Raw genomic sequence first — 24,859 nt, forward strand, 5'->3', positions numbered from 1 at the left:
GAATTGTGCTACCAGCGGTCCTGCGCTTGCGCGCGCATGCGCATGACCCACAATCGTTTTCAAAGTTTTTTCACCCAACAATATTATGCTACCTTGTTGATGAAAGTCAATGTCCCGCATTTCAATAAACAATTTTAATATATTAATCATTATTGATTTTGTCATTAATCCCCAACCATGCACTAATGCACTGCAAGTAATGTATGTTACATAGCCTAGTCTAACCAGTGCGAGCGCATATTATACTACATAGCACCTGGTGCAAGCTGTTTGTTATGAATAGGCCTACTACCAGTGCCATTCTATTTAATTGCATTGATAGGCCTACGTGCAAATCTGTTGCACCATCTACACCCTTACACAACTCTGTCGCTTTTTCGGGAGCGGGGAACATAGGACCCGGGGAACATAGACATGCTCCCCAGCAACGGTAATCAGTAGTAATGTGTGTCACTTATGTAACGTTAGCTGAGGTAGCAACAGTAATCAGTAGTAATGTATGTCACTTATGTAACGTTAGCTGAGGTAGCAACAGTAATCGGTAGTAATGTATGTCACTTATGTAATGTTAGCTGAGGTAGCAACAGTAATCAGTAGTAATGTATGTCACTTATGTAACGTTAGCTGAGGTAGCAACAGTAATCAGTAGTAATGTATGTCACTTATGTAACGTTAGCTGAGGTAGCAACAGTAATCAGTAGTAATGTATGTCACTTATGTAACGTTAGCTGAGGTAGCAACAGTAATCAGTAGTAATGTATGTCACTTATGTAACGTTAGCTGAGGTAGCAACAGTAATCAGTGGTATCACTCGTTGCACCCTGTGCACTTTAGATTATCCGTGTCCACCGCCGCACCTCACGTTTGAGTGCAAGAAGAAGGCGTCCGATGTGATCACAGCCTTAAAATCAGCATTGTGAAATCTAGCCCTAAATCTTAATAGAAACTATGAATGTGTTAAATACGGTCTGTGCTGAACAGAGGATCAAGTCTGACACCATTTTTCTTTCTATGACTTAGCTAACATCAGCCTCAGGACATTTTAAAGTGAGCGTGAGTGTGGTGGTGTGCTACTCACAGGGTATGTCCCGGTAGCCGTTCTCCAGAGCACCGAAGTACATCATGAACTCCCTCACAGGGATCTTAAAGATCTCAAACAGACACGTGTCCTGGAACAGGGTGTAGGTCACCTGGGGGGAAATCAACAACACAATCCACTTCAGTAAGACGTGAGCAGGACACGAGACACTCGTCGCCTCCTACAATTGAACCCTCGAGACGAAGAACCATAATAAGTAGGGATGTCCAATATTATCGGCCTACCGATATTATCGGCCGATATCGGCATTAAAATGTGATATCGGAAAATATCGGTATCGGTTAAAAAAAATATTTTACATTTATTTTACATTTCTAGAACCTTTATTTACCCAGGCAAGCAAGTAAGAACAAATTCAGATTTTATTTATTGTCAAAAGTATGCATAATGTTGTGTTAATTCCACAACAAGAGATATGTAATGTTAATTACCTGAAATTAATCAGTTTTTTGGGGGGGAAACCCTGCATATATCGGTATCGGTTGATATCGGTATCGGAAATTAAGAGTTGGACAATATCGGTATATCGGTATCGGTAAAAAAGCCAATATCGAGCATCCCTAATAATAAGTCCTTTTTTAAATATCTTGGACAGAACCATGTATATTCACAGTTGTAGAGTAAATCCACTTGGGAGTGCGAATGTAATACATCATCGTGAGGAAGTACTCAGCCTCTGCCGTCTTTAACTATGAAGACGCAACACTTATCATCATTCCTATTTGCCGTCAAGTTGCTGAAGTTTCAAGTGCGCTGGCTCAGAGAGGAGGACACCCTGAGGACACTCGGACACCCTGAGGACACCCTGAGGACAGCCTGAGGACACCCTGAGAACACCCTGAGGACACCCTGAGGACACCCTGAGGACACTCGGACACCCTGAGGACACTCGGACACCCTGAGGACACCCTGAGGACACCCTGAGGACACCCTGAGGACAGCCTGAGGACAGCCTGAGGACAGCCTGAGGACAGCCTGAGGACACCCTGAGGACAGCCTGAGGACACCCTGAGGACACTCGGACACCCTGAGGACACCCTGAGGACACCCTGAGGACACCCTGAGGACAGCCTGAGGACACTCGGACACCCTGAGGACACCCTGAGGACACCCTGAGGACAGCCTGAGGACAGCCTGAGGACAGCCTGAGGACAGCCTGAGGACACTCGGACACCCTGAGGACACCCTGAGGACAGCCTGAGGACACACCCTGAGGACACCCTGAGGACACACCCTGAGGACAGCCTGAGGACAGCCTGAGGACACTCGGACACCCTGAGGACACACCCTGAGGACAGCCTGAGGACACTCGGACACCCTGAGGACAGCCTGAGGACACACCCTGAGGACAGCCTGAGGACACTCGGACACCCTGAGGACAGCCTGAGGACACTCGGACACCCTGAGGACAGCCTGAGGACAGCCTGAGGACACTCGGACACCCTGAGGACAGCCTGAGGACACACCCTGAGGACACCCTGAGGACACACCCTGAGGACAGCCTGAGGACAGCCTGAGGACACTCGGACACCCTGAGGACAGCCTGAGGACACACCCTGAGGACACACCCTGAGGACACACCCTGAGGACAGCCTGAGGACAGCCTGAGGACACTCGGACACCCTGAGGACAGCCTGAGGACAGCCTGAGGACACCCTGAGGACACCCTGAGGACACCCTGAGGACAGCCTGAGGACACCCTGAGGACACCCTGAGGACACTCTGAGGACACCCTGAGGACACTCTGAGGACACTCGGACACCCTGAGGACACCCTGAGGACACTCTGAGGACACCCTGAGGACACCCTGAGGACACACCCGGTCAGCCACACATATCCTGGTAAACGCCCCCCATGCCAACTCCTCACAAGGCCGTTCCTCCTTTCAGTATGCAGCAGCTGATAGCTGGAACACACTACAAAAAACCTTAAATATGGAAACGTTTATTTCAATTCAATTGTTTAAGGAAACTTTAACAAACTCCCTAGAGCACTCATGTAGATGTTTCTCCATGTGCTAACACCATGCTGCCACTATTGTTCTGTTGTCAGCCTGGCCCTGCAGTGTATCAAGCAGTAAACACAACAGTGGGTTTGGCCCCGTCTGCTTTGGCATCTACTTCAACTGGATCTGAGTGGTTCTCCTGCCCCCTGGGGAGAGTGACCTCGAGCCATCCTCTTATTTTTCACACCAGCGCTTTCTTTGTTCTTAGATCTATAATTATTTGAATTAAAAAACATTCTTATATACTTTAGATACTATTGCTACTATGTATGTATACGTGTGTTTATATTACATACTGTATATGCATATACATTTCGCTTGTTCTATTCTCCATCCATCCATCTATCATCCATAGCAACACCATATATCACCGACTCCCTGATGGGGGAGGATCCCATATGAATTGCCCATCAGAGTTTTTTTCCCCTATTGCTAGGTTTTTGGGAGTTGTTCCTTATCTTCACCGGGGAAAGTCTGGGGATGTTGCAAACTTGTGGATTTTAACACTTTGATCGCCATGGTTAAATTCATAATTTACCATCCCTAGCCAGCTCTATTTGTCTATGGAGAAGTTCCCCTTCTTTGCAGGGCTATAACTTTTTAAATTCTATTGCTAAATTGACATTATTATGGCCCATTCAATGTCCTATATCCATTGTTCAGGGTGTAGCAACGATATACTTTTTCATTCACATATTCATACTAAAATATGGTCTAAAGTATAAGTATGTTTTTATCGTTTTCTGCAGCTTTCTTCAGAACTTGATTTATAGCCCCAAATGCATTATATTGATGATCAAATACAGTTTGGTAGCGATCGGTGCGAGATAAAAAATTTCAACTGGAGGTACTTCTAGAAGTTACTACGTATCATCTGATATTGACCGGATGGGCGAGGGGGCGTTTATAATTCCGTGGGCAACGTTATACCATTCATCTAGTGTGGGTCATATGATCATCAGATCAGTTAGTATAGAATACGTTCGAAAATAACGTTGAAACTCACCGTATCTTCCTCGCGCCGTTGGACGATCAGCGTGGAGTAGACAGTTTTCGATTATGGGATGTTGATCCTGATGAACCATTTCCAGGTTGTATAATACTATATACGTCCAAATAACGTTGTTTATTGAGTTAGGGCGAGCGATTGATTATCCAGTGTGTTGAGATAGAGTCCTGCTAATGATCGCGAGTCTAAACACGTCATCGGCGATTAAAGTGTTAAGGTGTTTTTTGTTGTGTATCTATTGTGAGTAGGGATGTCCGATATTATCGGCCTACCGATATTATCGGCCGATATCGGCATTAAAATGTGATATCGGAAAATATCGGTATCGGTTTAAATTTTTCTTTTTCTTTCTTTTTTTTTTTTACATTTCTATAACCTTTATTTACCCAGGCAAGCAAGTAAGAACAAATTCTGATTTTATTTCTTGTCAAAAGTATGCATAATGTTCTGTTAATTCCACAACAAGAGATATGTAATGTTAATTACCTGAAATGATTCCATTTTTTGGGGGGGGGAAACCCTGCATATATCGGTATCGGTTGATATCGGTTGATATCGGTATCGGAAATTAAGAGTTGGACAATATCGGTCTATTGGATCATGTCTCCAGCACCCCCACAGCCGTGGCTACAACCACTTAATGTCAAGGCTCTCATCCACTTTCACTTAATTTTCTCCCCCCGCTCTCTCTCCCATGATTTCAGAATACCGGTAATAAGTGTTGCGGTGGTCTATGCAGAACTGAGATTATGTCACTCAGAATCCAAACCCGGTCGCCCTCGGGAGACACAGACCGGCACTGCTGCTTATTACAGGTTGTCAAAACAAATCTCTGTGTCGTACCTAATGTAGTAGCCTTGTCCCCTGGTGCTACCTGACTGTGACGCATATTTTCCACCCAATCCTTGCCAAGAAAGTTGGTAATAAAAATAAATTGCTCTTCTTGCTGATTGAAAAAGCCTGGCTATTCCGCTCGTTATTTTGGCTTAAGTCCACTTGCTGTCACGGATGACATAACGCTAATGATTCCAAAATGACGCACGACTCATTTAGAATCAGCTTTGCATTTTTGCTTCTTGTTGCATAATAACAGACGCAAAGATAACTCCGAATGTTTGCCATTTTGAACTATAACGTTAGTATAATAACGATTGATCGTTGCCACGGCTACTATCTTTATCTATCGCATATATTTAGATCGACCTCTGCTCTCTGACCCTTCACCTCCTGACCAGGGTCGCACTCACAGACGTTTATTATGATTATCATTTAGCACCACCTTGTGGCGACAGGTGCACAGCACACTGCACCAGGAGCAGAATAACTGGTATTCTTCGTACGGCTGCACGTACCGTGCCGTGATGTTGCGGGATGAATACAGGTACCGTTACACCCCTGCTGTACATATATGGTTTTATTGACTGTATGGAACTCTAGCCATTGAGCAAGTAACATGTAATGTGCGATACATGATGTTTTTCTGATTAACGACCAGTAGACGGGTGGTTTATGGTCGCAGTACTGACATAGCTGAGGATCCTCCCAGTCTTCCCTCCTGTTCGGTCCATCAGGTCAAAGATCTGGAAGTTCCAGCTGTTGATCTTCTCCATGAGGCCGTCGTGGTCCTCCAGCATGGGGTCCAGGCTAAACTCCTACAACGACACAATACACTTTATTCACATTAAACACAGTATTTTGCTTGCTGTTTTGCAATCAGAGCCACTCAGTTTTGGAACATCCTACCAACTGAAATAAGATACTGTGCTACCTACCACACCTTTACAAAAAAAAACTCAAGACCTGGCTATTAACAAATCAAACATGTGACCACTTTTAATGCGTTCATTGTGTTTTTTTTATTATTGCTTTTACTAGTATCATGTTGGATTGTGTTGTAATGTAAATATTGTATTTTACTTTGAATGCTTCTGTTTTAGGTGTATTGTTTCATAACATCTTGCCAAAAGGACTATAGTTGTGAATTAGCCAGCTGGCTAAAACTGGCACATTTACAGTAATGTTGATTAATAATGTGTACTGTCCTTTTTAAACTGAAACTGAAACAGTATGCACATTAAAAACACTTGCATCACATAAACACAAAATCATACATGCACGCCACACACTCAGACATTGCGATACCAGCACTATAAAAGAAGAAAAAAAACATTGCAAATCGCGTTATGGATTTAAAATTGACAAAAGGTTCCAAAAATGACACGATTAAAGACACCGCTGAATTAGCACACAGAGCGTAACTGACTCACTGCACCACAACTGCATGGTGAGTCGACTCTCTGCATCACAACTGCATGGTTTTCACAACAGAGAGGTCTGGGGCCACCGATGACAACTTCTGATTTCAACACAATGTGATTTTGTTTAAAGGAACACGCCAACATTTTGGGAAATTATCTTATCGTCTTCTCCAGAGAGAGGCAAGCAGATAAGATACCGCTTAAGCTATCTGGCTGCATGTTAGCCTAGCTTAACACAATGAATGGAAGCGGACAGTGCCGGTTAGCCTTCGGGAGAGGTGTTAGCAGACACACACTCATGCCGCACACGCCCACACTTATGGCCAAAAAGGAAAGGTCACTTTAATATTAGTATAACAACAGTAACAGTGTATTGCACTACCTAAGCTACCTAGCATGTCCTATATGCCCTGTAAATAACTATGTACAGATACCGAGATGTCCCACCATGTTACCTGTTACCCGTTTATTGCACAATGTTGTTTTTTATTGGATTCTATTACATGTTGTACCACTGTATTGCACATCGTTGCGGGCAAGACCACCCGCATTTCATTGTATACTTGTATGCCGTGACAAATAAAACTCTTGACTTGACTTGACTTAGTTGGACAATGCCTAGCCTGTCCCTACCGGCACTGTCCGCTTCCATTCATTGTGCTAAGCTAGGCTAACATGCAGCCAGATGGCTTTCTCCTGAACGCACAGAGAGGAAACTGGTGTCTATCTTCTTGTCTCGCTCTGGAGAAGACGGTAAGCTAATTTCCCAAAATGTTGACGTGTTCCTTTAAGCTAGCGGTGGAAACAAATCGAGGCTTGCATTAGCCTGAAAAAACGTCTCTCCACGCACCTCAGCTACTGTAAGGTCTGTCGTCTACCAGCAGCTAATGTTGCTACATTGTTAAGAGGCCAATCTTGGAAATTGTTTGCTAGTATGATTCAATACCGTTACTCTGTTGCGACGCCGCTGAGTCCGGGTATCGTTAAAGGATGATTTGGGTTGTTTTCCACCTAGACTATGTTTCTATCATCTGGCTTCATATTCTCACACATTCTGACAAAAATCTCAACTGGATCATAAAGTTGTGTTTTTTTTTTATAAATGTTTCGGCTGCTCAAGTTGACCGCAGTTCTCCCGGCTGTGCATTCAAACAAACGGGACAACCGTGCAAATGTCAAACATGTCTTTCACTGACTCTGGGAGGACATGTTTTGTGTCTTCATCTCTTGCATGCGTTGCCCTGTTGTACTGAATGACAATAGCGTCTATAGGTTGAAAATACGTGGTATGATCCTTTATCCCCGGGTAAGGCCCCAGGAGGTAGGAATGTACCTGCTGCTCCATGCTCCTCCTCCTCCTCCTCCTTCTCCTCTCCTCCTCCTCCTCCTCCGCCCGCCCCGGGCTCCCTGCAGTGTCTGGACTCCCCGAAGGCTCCATCTCCACGCTCTCCTCCCGGATCAGAGGCTCCCCCATGAACTCTGACCCCTCCCCTGCTGCATACGCACCAACACACACAAGACAACATTATGTAGCGTGTACTTTATTATATACCGTTAGTGCTCTTCTATCAAACTCTATTCAGAACACGTGTTTAAACTCAGTGTGTATTAGATTAGATTCGATTTAAATTTATTGTCATTATACAGCACAAGTACTGTACAACGAAAAGTTTGGCATCCAACCAGAGTGCAAATGTAACCGTAAAGTGCAATAGTAATATACAATTTGCACTAAATTCATACCTCATGTTTGCATTAAGCTTTTTTTTTTTTTTTTTTGCATTTGTGTACCTCATTGTTTGCATTTTGTATAGTGTTTGGACTTTATTCTTTTTACTTTTTTACTGTATGAAGCACAATCTCAGGGGCTCATACTGCACCACACATTTCACTGCAATGTACATGTACTTTATACCTAACAAATAAAAATGTATTAAACTGGCTGTAAATTAGTACTACTGAGTAATGATGATAGTGATAATCAGATGTATGTACACTACAGAGTTTTAAAGTAGTAGTAAATATATATATAAATACGGTATGTACAGCATTATTGTACATGCTATGATACAACGTTATATGGTTAGACTATACTCTTTTTATTATTGTCTATTTTAAAACTGCCATAGAATAAAAACAATAAACAAAGTGGCCTAATGTGAAAAAACGATGTGATTTTGATATGTTCAGCACTTTTTGTGCCTGTGCTGTGAAGCACTTTGAGCTGCAATTCTTGTATGAAAGGTGCTACAGTATATAAATAACGTTTATTATTATTATAGTTTGAGGTAGGTAGTTATGATTACAGTGTAAGGCAGTTGTAGACAGTGAAGGCAGTAGGCAGGTATACATGGAGTATGGAGTATAGGCAACAGAGTTCAGAGTTTGTACAGTATGGGTAACAGGGTATATATAGGCAATGGAGTTCAGAGTTTATACGGTGTGGGGCGGAGGGGCTATCATCATGGTACAGAGACCGAGGGAATAGAAGCTGTTCCTGAGTCTGCTTGACTTGGAGCGGAGATTCCTATAGCGCCTCCCAGAGGGGAGGAGAGTAAACAGTATTTTCTTTTAAATGATCAAATACTTTCAGTAAGTAAATTGATCAAATGCAATTCTCACGATATTAGGGAAAGAAACAGTATACATGATCCATCATGCTACAAATTTGTGGTCTGTGTGTGTGTGTGTGCGTGCGTGCGTGCGTGCGTGCGTGTGTGTGTGGTTTGATGGATATCCAGCAGGTGGCAGCATTAACCTCGGGGTTAGAGGCGTGTAGCAATAACAGACAGCTTTTCCAATTCAACCCTGGGGACCGACAGCTTACTGACAGCAGGGAGGGGTGGCCTGCTCGGCTGGGGGGGGCTGACAGGACCAGCAGGGAGGGGTGGCCTGCCCGGCTGGGGGGGGGGGGGGGGGGGGGCTGACAGGACCAGCAGGGAGGGGTGGCCTGCCCGGGTGGGGGGGGGCTGACAGGACCAGCAGGGAGGGGGGGGGGGGGGGGGGGGGGGGGGGCAGACAGGACCAGCAGGGGGGGGGGGGGGGGGGGGTTGACCTAATTCTGGACTACGAGTGGATATGAGGATTGCATTTGCTGTATTGTGTGACTGTTTACATTGGTAATGTTTGATTTACAGTGGATTAAGAAAGTATAAAGTTGGATAATGTCCAAAATGTTGTTTTTTATCCACCTAAGAAACTCACAGAATGTGAATAATTTATGCCCCACGTTTTATGCTCAAATAAAATCTGGACTGGGACTTTATTTATTGATTAATATAGGTTTAATAGTGAAAATATATATACATATAATAAAGTGCATATACAGTAGATGAAATGAGCTTGGGCTAAGAGGAGTGCTCTCATCGTGGCCATCTGGGAGACACTGAGGGAGGGAGAGAAGGGGACACTGCAAATATAGAGGGGCGTGGTTGGTCTCACATTTAAGCTCTCGTTTGGAGGCAACCAAAAGGGGATTCCTCAACACTATACACACTTTGATCTCCGATTGCGCCTTTGATCTTTTACACATTTGCTTCATACAATTATACATTGTGAGTGATCCCACAACCCCCACCCAGGGGTTCAAAGTGTGACAGTCAAAGTGGAGACCTGCGTTGCTGCGTACCTGAGCGCCTGCGCTGGGCCTCTGTGCCGTGAGGATGGTGGCCGTCTCCCGCCTCCCCGCCGGACGCTCCCTTCAGTACCTGACGACCGCAGCTGCAGCGGACAGAAGGAGACGCAAACGGAAACTTGACTCAACTACGGGCTATCGAATCTCTGTCCAAGACACCTGCGACGGGGAGGCACTTACTGTCCGTGTCGGGTGGTCACTTCACGGGTCGCTGCTATTGTAGCTACTTGGAGCTCAGGGAGAGAGCGCACGCCTCCACTGGACAGGCGAATGACTGAATGAAGGACTGCATCCATGCTACACTTTTCTAGACACTCAAAAGCGCTTTAAAACATAGAGCGGACGTTGCCTCTTCGTCCTCCTGTGTATCACACACAACCTTGGACTAAAACGTAACAAAATGTAAACAAAAAGTGCAACACCAAAATGGGGGTCTTTCGCCTAGAGGTCATTGTTTTGGCGACATTACAGATTCTACCTTTAACCACAAAGACATGCAAAAAAAAACATTTCGGCGGGAAGACGTTTATCGTAAGAGCGTTGCGGAAGCCCGTACCTGGTACAGAGAGGAATGGGAGCGCTGCGGAAGCCCGTACCTGGTACAGAGAGGAATGGGAGCGCTGCGGAAGCCCGTACCTGGTACAGAGAGGAGTGGGAGCGCTGCGGAAGCCCGTACCTGGTACAGAGAGGAATGGGAGCGCTGCGGAAGGCCGTACCTGGTACAGAGAGGAATGGGAGCGCTGCGGAAGGCCGTACCTGGTACAGAGAGGAATGGGAGCGCTGCGGAAGCCCGTACCTGGTACAGAGAGGAATGGGAGCGCTGCGGAAGGCCGTACCTGGTACAGAGAGGAATGGGAGCGCTGCGGAAGGCCGTACCTGGTACAGAGAGGAATGGGAGCGCTGCGGAAGGCCGTACCTGGTACAGAGAGGAATGGGAGCGCTGCGGAAGGCCGTACCTGGTACAGAGAGGAATGGGAGCGCTGCGGAAGGCCGTACCTGGTACAGAGAGGAATGGGAGCGCTGCGGAAGGCCGACCTGGTACAGAGAGGAATGGGAGCGCTGCGGAAGGCCGACCTGGTACAGAGAGGAATGGGAGCGCTGCGGAAGGCCGTACCTGGTACAGAGAGGAATGGGAGCGCTGCGGAAGGCCGTACCTGGTACAGAGAGGAATGGGAGCGCTGCGGAAGGCCTGGAAATCCGGCGAGCTGAGGGTGTATCCCATGGGCTTGTGCAGGTTCAGGCTGATGCTGGGCTTCGTCAGGAAGTCGGCCGTGTCGGGGAACTCCACGGGCGAGCGGGTGACCAGGGAGCTCGTAGCCGCTCCCAGAGGGCTGTGGCCGGGGGAGTTCATTGGGCTAAGGCTGGGAGAAGCACCTGGGGGGGAGAGTTTAGTTCAGTTTACTTTAGTTTAGTAGGATCCTAGACTAGTGGACCCGAGGGTCCGACTTACAAAAACATACAAAGTAGAAGTTCAGAGAAAAACGAATAAAAACAAGCAAGAATTCTAATCCTAACGAACAATATAGATCATAAGCAAACAAATAATACGTACATTTAAAATTCCCACAAAGGGAAACTAAGCACATATAGAATTGAAGATTTTAGCAAAAGAGAATAAAGATCAGGGAGATGGCTCCTAATTATTAGTACTGTATCAGGGAGTCCACGGGGGGGGGGGGGGGTATAGACACAGGAAAGGAAAGAGGCTGTGACGTTGAATCAACATTGAGCAGTCAATCAAAGTGCGGTGTCTCTTTGGGATCTAGGGTCTCTGGGGCCTCACCTGCTCTCCGGGAGCTGGCGTGGTAGGTGAGGGTGACGGAGGAGGACCTCTGCTTGGGGATGCTCAGCAGGTTGGCATTGGGACCTTGGGACAGGGACCCCGAGCTGGAAACACAAACACGCAACGCTACAATTGACAATATTGGCTTTTTACTAGAGCTGTCAAAATGTATGCTTTAACTCTGGAGATTCATTTAAATGATTTAAAGCGTTAAAAAAAAGTTATCTAGATTAATCTATGGAGTGAACATTTTTCAATATAATATAAGAAAGCGGTCTAGCTGAGTCAATGTTGATGGTTTTGTTGAACATTTGTTGAAAGCTATTTAAAATAGTCTTTGAATCTAAATATACTTTCTTTGTGTTGATTTTACATTATTTCCATGATTTTACTCAAGTAAATATCTGTTACAAACTTCGGTCTTAGGTAGAAAAATGCAATTTTTTATCTAGATTAATCTAGATGAATTACAGAAAATTGTGAGATTAATTAGTTAATTTTTTTTCTATTGACAGCACTACTTTTTACACATCACTGAAATTGCTCGAAAACGCCATGACCTTCCCGGATGCACCGCTTTGCAGGCTCGCTCGCTCGAGTACGAGACACATTCTTCTTAAATGCGGTCCTTTTTGCCAAATGTAACACTCCACAACATTCTGCCAGTGATCGGCTACAACGCTGCATACTCCACGCAGAGGCCTAACATCCCCATATATCAAATGAGTCATCTGGCACCGTCCACCACAGAAGGAATGCCATGCCTCTGGATAGCCAAGGCAGAACAGCAGCTAGAGCGCCACTGCCGCCCTGTGGCGAGTAGAGAGACTACACTTGCTGTGGTCGCGGCGGTGATGACAGGGATCTGCTGATCGGGTCACCGTTGGGTCAACGGGATCACAAAGGTCAAAGGTCGTGAACTGTGCCCCGTGTACCGTGTCTGTAATGACACGGTAATGGTCCTATTGTGTTTTCCGGGGCTCTTTACTGAGGTTGTGAGGTGTAACCTGATACCCCCAATGTACTGTTTTTTGTTCCATACAGAGTTGTAAATTAAATTATATATTGTATTGACATCGGCTCAAATCGATGTATTCCATCTGGGATGAATGAAGAGTCCATTTTTGGCTCCATTCCTATAGATGCTACCCTAAGTTATCTACTGTATGAGAGAGAAAAACTAGTACACTGTTTAATGAACTGTTTAACAACCTGATGCACCCCAATGTACTGCCTTTTTTTTATTTCCATACAGGTCTGTAAATATTGTAATATGTATCAATTTGGTGTTTTCATATATTACCATCATACACATTTATGTGATATTGTGATATTGTGATATTATGTATTCTACTTGTAAATCTAGCCCTGCTACCAATCATGACGTCAACCTAGCCTGTTAACTGTTAACTGATTGCCGATTGTTCCCACCTGGTGTCAAGTACAGCCTACTTAAGTTATGTTTGTCACAGTTGTCATTTACACACTGATGAAGGCCGGATGGCTGAAAACGTTTTGTGTCCTTTGAAAATAAAAAACAACGATATTCAGAGTGCGGTCCCTACCTCCCTTTTTTGTGTAAAGTTAAAAGGCACAATCTGCGATTCATTGAAACACCGTCACCCCACCGCTTTGCTTACACATTTATTGGAATGGAGGTATTTTTCAGTCTGAAATGGCATGTGACAGACAGATGTGAATTTTTTGAAAATGACTTGTGAGGCTGTAAAACATTTTGTTTAGATTTGTAACATGATATAACACTGATCTGTATCCAAAAAGGTCATTTTACATCTTCCAAGTCAAACCCTTCAAGAACCGTTATGTGAATAAAACCTACGTTTTAACGACGGTGAATCGTCCGTTTTAACCTCGCTCTCAACCTCCACGGCGCGGCAGGGAGCGGTATCAGCCAGAGTTAAGGCAGAGGGTTGTGTTTTGAGCTTTTTCACATTTAGCAGAGGTTTACAGTCGTGTCGTCGGTACCTGCTCAGGTTGAGGTCGGGGTGGGGGGGGGTTCTCTTCCCACCGGTGCGTTCCCACCGCGAGGAGGCGGAGTCGAGGGGCGGAGCCAGAGGAGAGGAGGCGGAGCTCCGTCGCAGCTGGGGGGTGGGCAGGCTGCTCCTGCTACTCAGGCCCTGTGGGCAAAGAGGGACTCGGGTTCACGGTGCAGCGGCGACTGGTTTGATTTGAAATCTTTATTTCGAACATGTAGATAAAACTAAATAACAAAAACACATCATTCATCTCTAGCAATCAAATTAATTGAAATTATTTTTAAAGAACATAACTGAATTTACAGGAGTAGGAAGAAGTATACACGTATTTAAATCCTACCCCTTTTCCACTACTCAAAATGAATGTAATTCCTTCATTTAAATCCTTACAAAACAAATATATATATATATATATATATATATATATATATATATATATACAAATATGTAAAACATAAAAAAATATATATGTAAAACATGAAGAAAATTAAATAGAAATGTAAACACCTGTGAATGTCAACTCCCTTCTTCATCCCTGTACCTCATGAAAATAATTTCTTTATAACTTTGAGACTGTTCCACAGTTTCACTCCACATATTGAAATGCAATGTCTTCTCCTGGTAGTACGTACACTAAGAATTTTCAAGTTGAGTTCTCCCGACAGATTATAACCCCCCTCTCTATCAAAGAACAGTTTTTGATTTATAATCCATTTATGACTGCAGACTAATGACCGGCTATTACAGGCGATTATATCAAGAGTAGGCCCATACGCACGGTCAGTTTACATACTTATTAAGAGGTTGTTTCAGTTGAATGAAGATAAGGCTTCTTTATTGTTGTTTATAATATCAGATGTTTGGATATGTTTATCTTGATATTACCACTGTTTATGATGTCAGTTAAGGGCCAAGGCTGCTCATAAAATGGATAGGTGTGATCCAGGGACATGATTGGTCGAGAGCATGTTATGAAATTATCTCCCCTGATCTATAATAAAGCATAGTTTTATTTAACTACTTTATTGTAACCTGTGATACCGGGATGATGAAACAAGGCCACGACACTCATTGCATGTGTGTTTCAACAATGGGGGGTCAGGTAGGGACACTCACTGTTGTAGGCCCAATTGATTAACTGATCCAATAATTCCTTCATTGCGATCGGAGCGCATGTGTGTAATGTACTGTGTAACGTATTCCGTTGGTGACGATCAAAGCATAAAACAACTACCCACCCCCCCCCCCCCCCTTTCATGCATTCATGATGAAACATAATACCGATAATATAGATGTGATTTTTTGAAAGTTTTTCAAAATGTTTTTAGGGAATTGCACGTATTGCTGCATAGCGTAGTTTTCTGGGATTAGACAGGATTATTCTAAAACTATAGAGACATAAAACGGGGATAAAAAAAAAGAAAAAATCATATTGAACGATAGATAGGTGATGTCAAATGGGCAATATTATTATATCCATAGCTATAATATATAACATAGTTTTAGCCCTGCAAACACCGCCACGTATTCCTATACTTTAAAGCTCTGGCCTTTCAACAGTAACAGTAAACAGCGCTCTCTGGCGCTGAATGCGTTAACAACCCTAATATCAAACAGACAGTAAACACTTTATGAGGATATCCGCCTGAGCAGCGACAAGGATGACGGCCGACCTCAGAGAAAGTGGTTTCTTTCTCCCTGAACACGTCCCGGAGGCTAACAGGGGGCTAACGTCACCGGAGGCTAACAGGGGCCTAACGTCACCGGAGGCTAACAGGGGGCTAACGTCACCGGAGGCTAACAGGGGGCTAACGTCACCGGAGGCTAACAGGGGGCTAATGTCACTGGAGGCTAACAGTAGGCTAACGTCACCGGAGGCTAACAGTAGGCTAACGTCACCGGAGGCTAACAGGGGGCTAACATCACCAGAGGCTAACAGTAGGCTAATGTCACCGGAGGCTAACAGTAGGCTAATGTCACCGGAGGCTAACAGGGGGCTAACATCACCGGAGGCTAACAGTAGGCTAATGTCACCGGAGGCTAACAGTAGGCTAATGTCACCGGAGGCTAACAGTAGGCTAATGTCACCGGAGGCTAACAGGGGGCTGACGTCACCGGAGGCTAACAGGGGGCTAACGTCACCGGAGGCTAACAGGGGGCTAACGTCACCGGAGGCTAACAGGGGGCTAACGTCACCGGAGGCTAAAAGGGGGCTAATGTCACCGGAGGCTAACGTAGGGTGACCATATTTTGATTTCCAAAAAAGAGGACATGCTGGCCCCAGCCTCGAGATACTTAATGATACTTTGCACAATCGAAGCAGGCATGGCCACCTTCATTTCACTATGTCTTGTGTACTGTACTGTATGTGATGAATAAACCTCTTGAACCTTGAATCTCTACTCAAAGTTTACTCAAAGATGCCTTATTGTTTTAACATATGCTTGGAAACATGTACCCAGAAAAGTGGCAATTTTTATTTTACTTGAACTTGAGGACTGCATACTTTTTTTGCAAAGCTTATCTTTATACTTTATGCTTATAGCACATGCATAAGCCTGGTCTCTTTTGAAAGATAACATTCTGAAGTTTTGTACACAATAAAGAAAAATCACTTTTAGTGCTAATGAGTAACATAGGGCTGAACATGGGTTGAACTTGTGTACTCACGTTTTTGTGTAGTAGTTGAAATATTCCAAAATAATATATATTTTTTGTATAAGCTGGAAAACACCGCAAATCCATAACCTGAAGGGACATTAATGTGTGTTGTCGAGCTTTGATTATCAATAAGGTAGGATATCTGGAACACACAAACACACTATTTTTTAAATCACATGCCATGAAACTCTGGGACCTGGCTGAATTTAAGACTGCACAAATCATGTTTAAAGCACGAAACAATTCACTCCCGGGTAACATCCAAAAATTCTGTTATAGAGAGGGGGGTTACAATTTAGAGGAGAGTCTAACTTCAAGAAACAGGCTGTTCATTCAACAATGTATGTATATTTCAGTTTGTGGAGTGAATATGAGTTGCATAAGATAATAGAGTGTGACGGTATACTGAATACTGTCTATCTGTATCTCATGTATGTCATATGTTATGATGAATTGAAAATGGGGGACCCTGATGTAAACAAGACGAAAGTCTTTCTCTGGTCTGCATCCCCTTAACAATTGTATGTATTGAGCCGTACTGTATTGTACCCATTCTGCAATCTGTTAATAAAGTTTTCAATCAATCAATCAATCAATCAATCAATCAAGGGGGTAGGAATTAGTGCACTGCAACCTTGCCCAGGCCCGACGGGTTCGGGCTGGGTAGTTTTTTTTTTTAATAAATCATTCGGGCTCGGTCGGGCCCAGGCACCGCCGTTATTTTTTTTCATATAACTAGGGTTATAGGATAACCTTCGTTTTCCTTAAGATTCGTTTTCTCTTTTGCGCCAGAGAAACATTTGGATATAATTACCACAGCGCGCAGGGAGAACTCAGGGGACAAGTTCAACTCGATTGGTTGTGTTGGAATATAGCCAGTTGGCGAACGTTTTAATTTGTTCTTGGGATGTATGTAGCCGGTTGGCGAAGTTTTTGTTAACGGTGTTCAACTCGTTGCTGACGTCGTGGTGAGTGATGTTTATTATTTGCTGGGTCGCTACCTGTTTTGTTGTGCTTTTCATTACGTTGCTCTGCTCGAAATCTGATTTCTGTTTTCTGTTTGTTTGACTGAGTAGGCTATTGTGTGTCGTGTGTGTGTGTGTGTCAAAGAAGATTCTATAGCCTTCAATACGTTTTACGAGGCTGATGTGTGAGTCAGTCTATAAGCGAGCACTGGGAGAGACGGCATTCTAATAATAGCGAAACAGGCTATGTAAATGCTTCTTAGTTTTGTTTATTTATTACGTTCATATAAAACCGTGTTTCGAATATTTAAAACAAATACAAAAAATATATATATTTTAATAATAATAATAATTTGTTTCGGGTTTTCACGCGGGCTAGGGCTTAAAATATTATTAACAGTCGGGCTTATTTTCGGGCAGGGCCTGAAGTTCACGGGCTCGGGCAGGGCTCGGGCTTTATTTCAAGGCCCTTGCAGACCACTAGTAGGAATACATACGTTTACACTTCATCCTATACTCCTGCTTGTTTGTTTTTTAATCTGTTTATTACTTGTTTTTTATTATTATTTATTTTCAATTTATGTTCGAAATAAATAAACGCATTCATTCAAAGATATTGTGTGAGCAAAAGTATAGTTAATTTACTCATACAGTACATCCTCTGGCCTCGCGCGGATCTCACAGCTGTGCCCGCACAGTGCAATACTCCAATTCAGCCATTGGGTGGGTGGCGCTGCTGAGCGGCCCTCACAGCACGGCCGTCAGCGCGCGGCCCTGAGAGCGCCGCTGGCTCTGCGACTCTGCAGCTGCATGCTTCTCCGGGAGTCGGGGGTGATAAGCTGGCGCAAGTCGCACGCCTGACATATCGGCATGTAACTCGAGAACCAAGGCACGGATTTGTGCGATTCAGATGGCATTCGAACGGCAACAAATAGCTCTTCAATTCGGTAATTTATATGTTCTGCGAAAAATGCAGTCCTGAGCCTTCAGATGCTCGCAAAGGGCCGTGAAACTGAAAAACAATGAAACCCCGGACATTTCCATGAATTTATAACCCCCCCCCCCGGACGCCCCGGACAGGGCGTGAAAAGAGGACATGTCCGGGCAAAAGAGGACGTTTGGTCACCCTAGGCTAACGTCACCGGAGGCTAACAGTAGGCTAACGTCACCGGAGGCTAACAGGGGGCTAACATCACCGGAGGCTAACAGTAGGCTAATGTCACCGGAGGCTAACAGTAGGCTAATGTCACCGGAGGCTAACAGTAGGCTAATGTCACCGGAGGCTAATGGGGTGCTATCGTCAGCTTTCATCTTTGGCCACATTGAAACGCTTCCCGCCCTGAGGGTCGCGAGCGGGAACTCCTATGACCAATTAGTGAGCTTTTTTTTTTTTCTTTCTTTTTTACGACTTACTTCACATGCACAATGGGACCAGAGGGAGGGTCCCCCGCTCTGATTGCGTAATTAGCAACAGCCTTTTGTAAACGAGATGCAGAATGAGCGCACACTGCAACCGCAGCGCATTCCTGCATTACCTCACGGTCCGCCCTGCGCTTCTCATCTCAGTCGAATCTGGCCCCTCGGAGATGTCAGACATACACATACGTGCCTATACTGTATCAGTGGTTCTCAACCTTTTTACACCAAGTACCACCTGAGAACGTAGCTGGCTCTCCAAGTACCACCATATGGCCGACGTTAAAATACAGTCTATTCAGCTATGCACAGTTCACGCAGGAGGCAAATGTATTCCTAATACCATTATTTATTGTTAACTTTTGTCAGCCACAGCCACAATGTACAAAGGGGTAGCACTAGAACTAGCAAACTCTTCCACACAAGGGGCATTGAGAACATAATAACTAACATTCTCACATAGCAAGTGAGAAAATTAAGAACAACTGTATTTCAGCAAATGTACTTAATATTCTCTCTCTCTCTCTCTCTCTCTCTCTCTCTCTCTCTCTCTCTCTCTCTCTCTCTCTCTCTCTCTCTCTCTCTCTCTCTCTCTCTCTCTCTCTCTCTCTCTCTCTCTCTCTCTCTCTCTCTCTCTCTCTCTCTCTCTCTCTCTCTCTCTCTCTCTCTCTCTCTCTCTCTCTCTCTCTCTCTCTCAAACAGCAAGCAAGTGTCCTTCATTCTCTCACACACACTATACACACACACACACACACACACACACACACACACACACACCAGGGTTTCCGTTAGCCGGTAATTACCGGTATTTGACCGGCAAAATCTGTTGAAGTCCGACATATTTAATCTCTCCGGTCATAATGTCCGGTGAAAATAATTCCCTCTAAGCACAATTTGATTATTTGAATTGTATTAAAATAGGCTAAAATTAAATAGCCTATGCGATGAACGAAACAATCATTACATTTGTTTCATCGTTGCTTCACCAAGCAGGTCTAACGATGAGAGCTTAGTGCTGGGTTTGCGAGCAGCATGCAGCTGCAGAGCCACAGAACCCACCAGCCTTGCCGGCACAGTGCAGTACTCCAATTCAGCCATTGGCAATTCAGCTGTTGGGTGGGGGGCGCTGCTGAGCGGTCCCCAGACCGGACCTGAAAACACTGCTGCTCTGCAGGTCTGCAGCTGCATGCTTCTCGCAAATCTAGCAGCAAGCTCCCGCTGACAACATCGTTAGACCTGCTTGGTGAAGCAACGATGAAACAAATGTAATGATTGTTTCGTTCATCGCATGGGCTATTTAATTTTAGCCTATTTTAATACAATTCAAATAATCAAATTGTGCTTAGAGGGAATTATTTTCACCGGACATTATGACCAGCACCAAGTCGTTGGGAGGTGGAGATATACATCACGCAAACCCACGATAATGTTGCCGTCTCTCTCTGCCAAATTTCTCAGTTCTTCGCTTGATATAATTAATACAAATGTCCAATATAACGGAATTCGTTAGCTCATAAAAATGTGAGTATAACAGACTACTGTTTATTAATGTCGGGCAGACTGCCCACCGACACCTCAAGTCGGCAGCAGCACGAAGTCTCGAGGGACTTATTTTATTTGGAATATATTAATGACTGCATATACGCAAAAGTAGCCTAGTTTTAAGTTAAAATATTATAAATGCCTTGAGGATGTCATTCTTTATATAGGACTATCAATTGTTTTTAAGCTCAATAAACTCTGACCGGAATTGATCCCATTTGTCCGGTAGATTTAAATCTACCGGACACTCAGACGTGCAAAAAAAATATTCTAACGGAAACCCTGACACACACACACACACACAGCATGTTGTTGTCCATTGACTCACATAAGCAGGGCCGGACTGGGGAAATAATTCAGGCTGGGAAATATAGTGTGAAATATAGCCCCAGTCAGGCCACTTTCTAAGTGGGGGTCCCCCACCACACTTAATTTCCTGCATTCTGGTGCAGGAATTTTTGAAAATGTACCCTTTAAATGCCAGTGTTTGTGATGGGCATCACAAATTATTAAAAAAAAAAAAAAACATATTCAATACATTTTCTAATTGTAACCCTTTGTTTAAATGCCAGTTTGTGTGATGGCATCACAAATTATTGTTAAAAAAAACACACAAAGACCACACTTAGTGTGTTAGTGAAAGGGTTAACCCTTTGTAGTGTGGTAGTGAAAGGTTAACCCTTTGTAGTGTGGTAGTGAAAGGTTAACCTTCTGTAGTGTGGTAGTGAAAGGGCTAATCCTTTGTAGTGTGGTAGTGAAAGGGTTAATATACTCTAGTCCTGGCACTAGACATGTACGGATGTTTGGTCTACAAATTTCTTCTGTCAAGGTTAATGCTTTTGACAATGAACATTTAAACAATGAGGGCTTACGTCCCTCACCGACGTGAGGACAGGAGGACGTGAGGACAGGAGGACATGAGGACAGGAGGACGTGAGGACAGGAGGACGTGAGGACAGGAGGACGTGAGGACATGAGGACATGAGGACGTGAGGACAGGAGGACGTGAGGACAGGAGGACGTGAGGACAGGAGGACGTGAGGACATGAGGACAGGAGGACATGAGGACAGGAGGACGTGAGGACAGGAGGACAGGAGGCCAGGAGGATGTGAGGACATGAGGACGTGAGGACGTGAGGACAGGAGGACGTGAGGACAGGAGGACGTGAGGACATGAGGACAGGAGGACATGAGGACGTGAGGACAGGAGGACGTGAGGACAGGAGGACGTGAGGACATGAGGACAGGAGGACAATAGGACGTGAGGACAGGAGGACATGAGGACAGGAGGACAATAGGACATGAGGACAGGAGGACATGAGGACAGGAGGACGTGAGGACAGGAGGACATGAGGACAGGAGGACAGGAGGATGTGAGGACAGGAGGACGTGAGGACGTGAGGACAGGAGGACTGGGAGGACGTGAGGACAGGAGGACATGAGGACAGGAGGACAAGAGGACATGAGGATGTGAGGACAGGAGGACAGGAGGACGGGAGGACGTGAGGACGTGAGGACAGGAGGACAGGAGGACGTGAGGACAGGAGGACAGGAGGACGTGAGGACAGGAGGACAAGAGGACAGGAGGACGGGAGGACGTGAGGATGTGAGGACAGGAGGACAGGAGGACAGGAGGACAGGAGGACGTGAGGACAAGAGGACGTGAGGACAAGAGGATGTGAGGATGTGAGGACAGGAGGACGGGAGGAGCGTGAGGACAGGAGGACGTGAGGACAGGAGGACAGGAGGACGTGAGGACATGAGGACAGGAGGACAGGAGGACATGAGGACGTGAGGACAGGAGGACAGGAGGACGTGAGGACATGAGGACAGGAGGACGTGAGGACAGGAGGACAGGAGGACATGAGGACAAGAGGACAGGAGGACGTGAGGACAGGAGGACATGAGGACAGGAGGACATGAGGACAGGAGAACAGGATGACAGGAGGACGTGAGGACAAGAGGACAGGAGGACAGGAGGACAGGAGTAGGGCTGACCTTCGAATATTTTTTTGGAATTCGAAGCTTCGGAGCCGAGACTAGATTTTAATTCAAAGCTTCGAGATTACATTTTTATTAATTTTTTTTTATGTTGTGGGACTTGTACAGCACTTTGTTCAACTTTGTCAGTGCTGTAAAGTTTAAACCTTTTTAAATCTTAGACAAACTAAACACTTTGCTTTCATGAAATATTGTAAGCCGTCATTTGAGGCTTTATAAAATCAGCACAATGAACACAAATCTGTCAGTGCCGAGTCCGACCTCATCTTAAATAACGAACAGCATTGCTTGTTGTAGTTAACAAAGAGAGGCAGAGTTGATTTTGCAAAAAAAAAAAATATATATATATATATATATATAGAGAGAGAGATTTTTTTTTATATATATATTTATTCTAATTTTATTTTCATATTCGAATCCCATGCCCATCGAACGAAGCTTCGAAGTATTTAAGACAGCCCTAGACAGGAGGACACCAAAGTTGAGAGGACCCCAGGGAGAGTAGTTGTTACTGTGGTAACAACTAATGGGGATCCTAAATAAACTAAACTAAACTAAACTTCCTCCAAAAGGAAAGGGTGATTTGCTACAATACCAACAAAGGAAACTTGAGTTATCAGGCCAAAACATAATTGATGGCAAAAGTGAAGTTTAAAGTTGTGCAGTTTTACAATTTATTGATACCATAGTGTATGGAAACATGAATGACAGATGACCAAAAAACTAAATGTATGGTTGCAAAGTTGACATGTTAGCTATGTCACATGATGTCACATCCGCCTGCACACTCTGGCGGTGCCACGGTTGGCTACAAGCAGGGGTGTTAAAAGTACCCAGAAATTATACTTAAGTGAAAGTATGGGTACCGTCTCAAAATCTTAGTAAAAGTCAGAGTATCTGGCTAAAAACACAGTTGAGTAAAAGTCAAAAAGTTTCTACTTTTAAATGTACTTAAGTACTAAAAAGTAAAAGTAAAAACTTTTTTTCTGACCGTCTATTCTTCTGATAGCAGGTGTTTAATCAAAGATCCCCCACTTTCTAGTCTTGCACAAGGACCAATCAGCATGGGTATGGGCGGGTTCATTTTCCATTGATTGGCTGTTTTTAAATAAAGTGTGGCCGTGGGATTAATAACGTTAATGTTAGTTCGGCCAGAGAAACAAATCATCATCATCATTAGGTGGCTTCTTCGTTCCGAAGGTTGCCTATCACTCTCCAACCCATTCTTCTCTCCAACTCCGTGACTCCGCCTCTCACTCCGCTCTTCTTGGTCTTCCACTTCCTCTCTTTCCATCCACCTTCCCCATCACCACCTTCTTGAACATCTCCCCGCTGGATCCTCTCAGAACATGCCCGCACAACTCCATCTTTCTCTTTTTCAACCTCTCCAGCAGCTGTCCTCCTTGCATATCCGCTCTTCTCAGTACCTCCTCATTCTTGATCTTATCCTTCCATGTTATCTTCAGCATCTTCCTCAGCGTCCACATTTCAAAAGAGTCTATCATCCTCTTTGCCTCTTCATTCAGCGTCCATGCTTCTGCTCCGTATGAAAAGACTGACATAACATACGTTTCCAAAATCATGGTCTTCGTTTTCCAACTTGTGTTTCTTCTCAATAATTCTTTATGGTACCAGAATGCGCCCTTTGCAATTCCGGTTCTTCTCTTAATGTCCATGTTAGCTCTTCCACCTTCACTGATCCAGCTTCCAAGGTACATGTACTCCTTCACTTGTTCAAGTTTTTCTCCATCCACCTGTATTTTACAAACAGTTCCTGGTGTTTTTTCAATGATCATTACTTTAGTTTTCTTTGTGTTTAGCGACATTCCATAGTTTTTGCATTCGACATTCAGCTTATTCATCATGTCCTGTAGATCTTCTTGACAGTTATAGACAATAGCAGTGTCATCAGCGTATCTTATATTGGTGATGTTCTCTTCGCCAAGTTTTACTCCTTTCCCTCCTCTCAGACCTTTTTTCATCAGTGATTCACTGTACATATTAAAGAGTACAGGGGACAAGATGCATCCTTGTCTTACACCCTTCTCCACCGGGAAGTCTCTTGATTTCTCCTTTCCTATTCTAACATTAGCCTTCTGCCTCCAGTATAAGTTGGCAATTATTCTTCGGTCAGAAACTGGTATTTTGAATTCTTCCATTGTTCTCATCAATGTTGTATGTTCAACTCTGTCGAAGGCATTCGTGAAATCGATGAAGCAAATATACTACGGTAATTAAAATAGTTGGACCTGCGAGATTTGTACTTTGTACTTTGTAGGTCTGCATTTTAAATGTAAGGAGTTTTTTCTCTGAAATTTAATTGAGTAAAAGTACAAGTATGCAAACCTAATAATAGTAGAGTAAAGTACAAAAAAATCCCCCAAAACAGTACTTAAGTATTGTAACGAAGTACAATTACTCAAGTACTTTACACCCCTGGCTACGAGACTCGACAACCAATACAAATTGTTCAAAAATTATTCTACCAG

The 24,859-nt window shown here is 44.3% G+C and overlaps 1 protein-coding gene across 2 annotated transcripts in view; it reads right to left on the reverse strand.

Annotated features, from left to right (window-relative positions):
• pde3b (phosphodiesterase 3B) overlaps nt 1-24,859 on the reverse strand; it is a 190,304-nt gene that overhangs the window by 24,682 nt on the left and 140,763 nt on the right. For both annotated transcript variants that reach the window (XR_014619384.1, XM_084307520.1), the window contains exons 4-10: nt 13,775-13,926; nt 11,789-11,892; nt 11,160-11,379; nt 10,000-10,091; nt 7,705-7,865; nt 5,640-5,765; nt 1,079-1,190 (exon numbers count right to left, since the gene is read on the reverse strand). Coding sequence is in view for 1 of the 2 variants with exons in the window: in XM_084307520.1 (XP_084163646.1) it covers nt 1,079-1,190; nt 5,640-5,765; nt 7,705-7,865; nt 10,000-10,091; nt 11,160-11,379; nt 11,789-11,892; nt 13,775-13,926 (967 nt within the window). In the remaining variant the exon portion in view is untranslated. The remainder of the gene's footprint in view (nt 1-1,078; nt 1,191-5,639; nt 5,766-7,704; nt 7,866-9,999; nt 10,092-11,159; nt 11,380-11,788; nt 11,893-13,774; nt 13,927-24,859) is intronic.

Source organism: Notolepis coatsorum (genome assembly GCF_963971535.1).
Source record: "Notolepis coatsorum genome assembly, chromosome: 2".
Taxonomy (NCBI): domain Eukaryota; kingdom Metazoa; phylum Chordata; class Actinopteri; order Aulopiformes; family Paralepididae; genus Notolepis; species Notolepis coatsorum.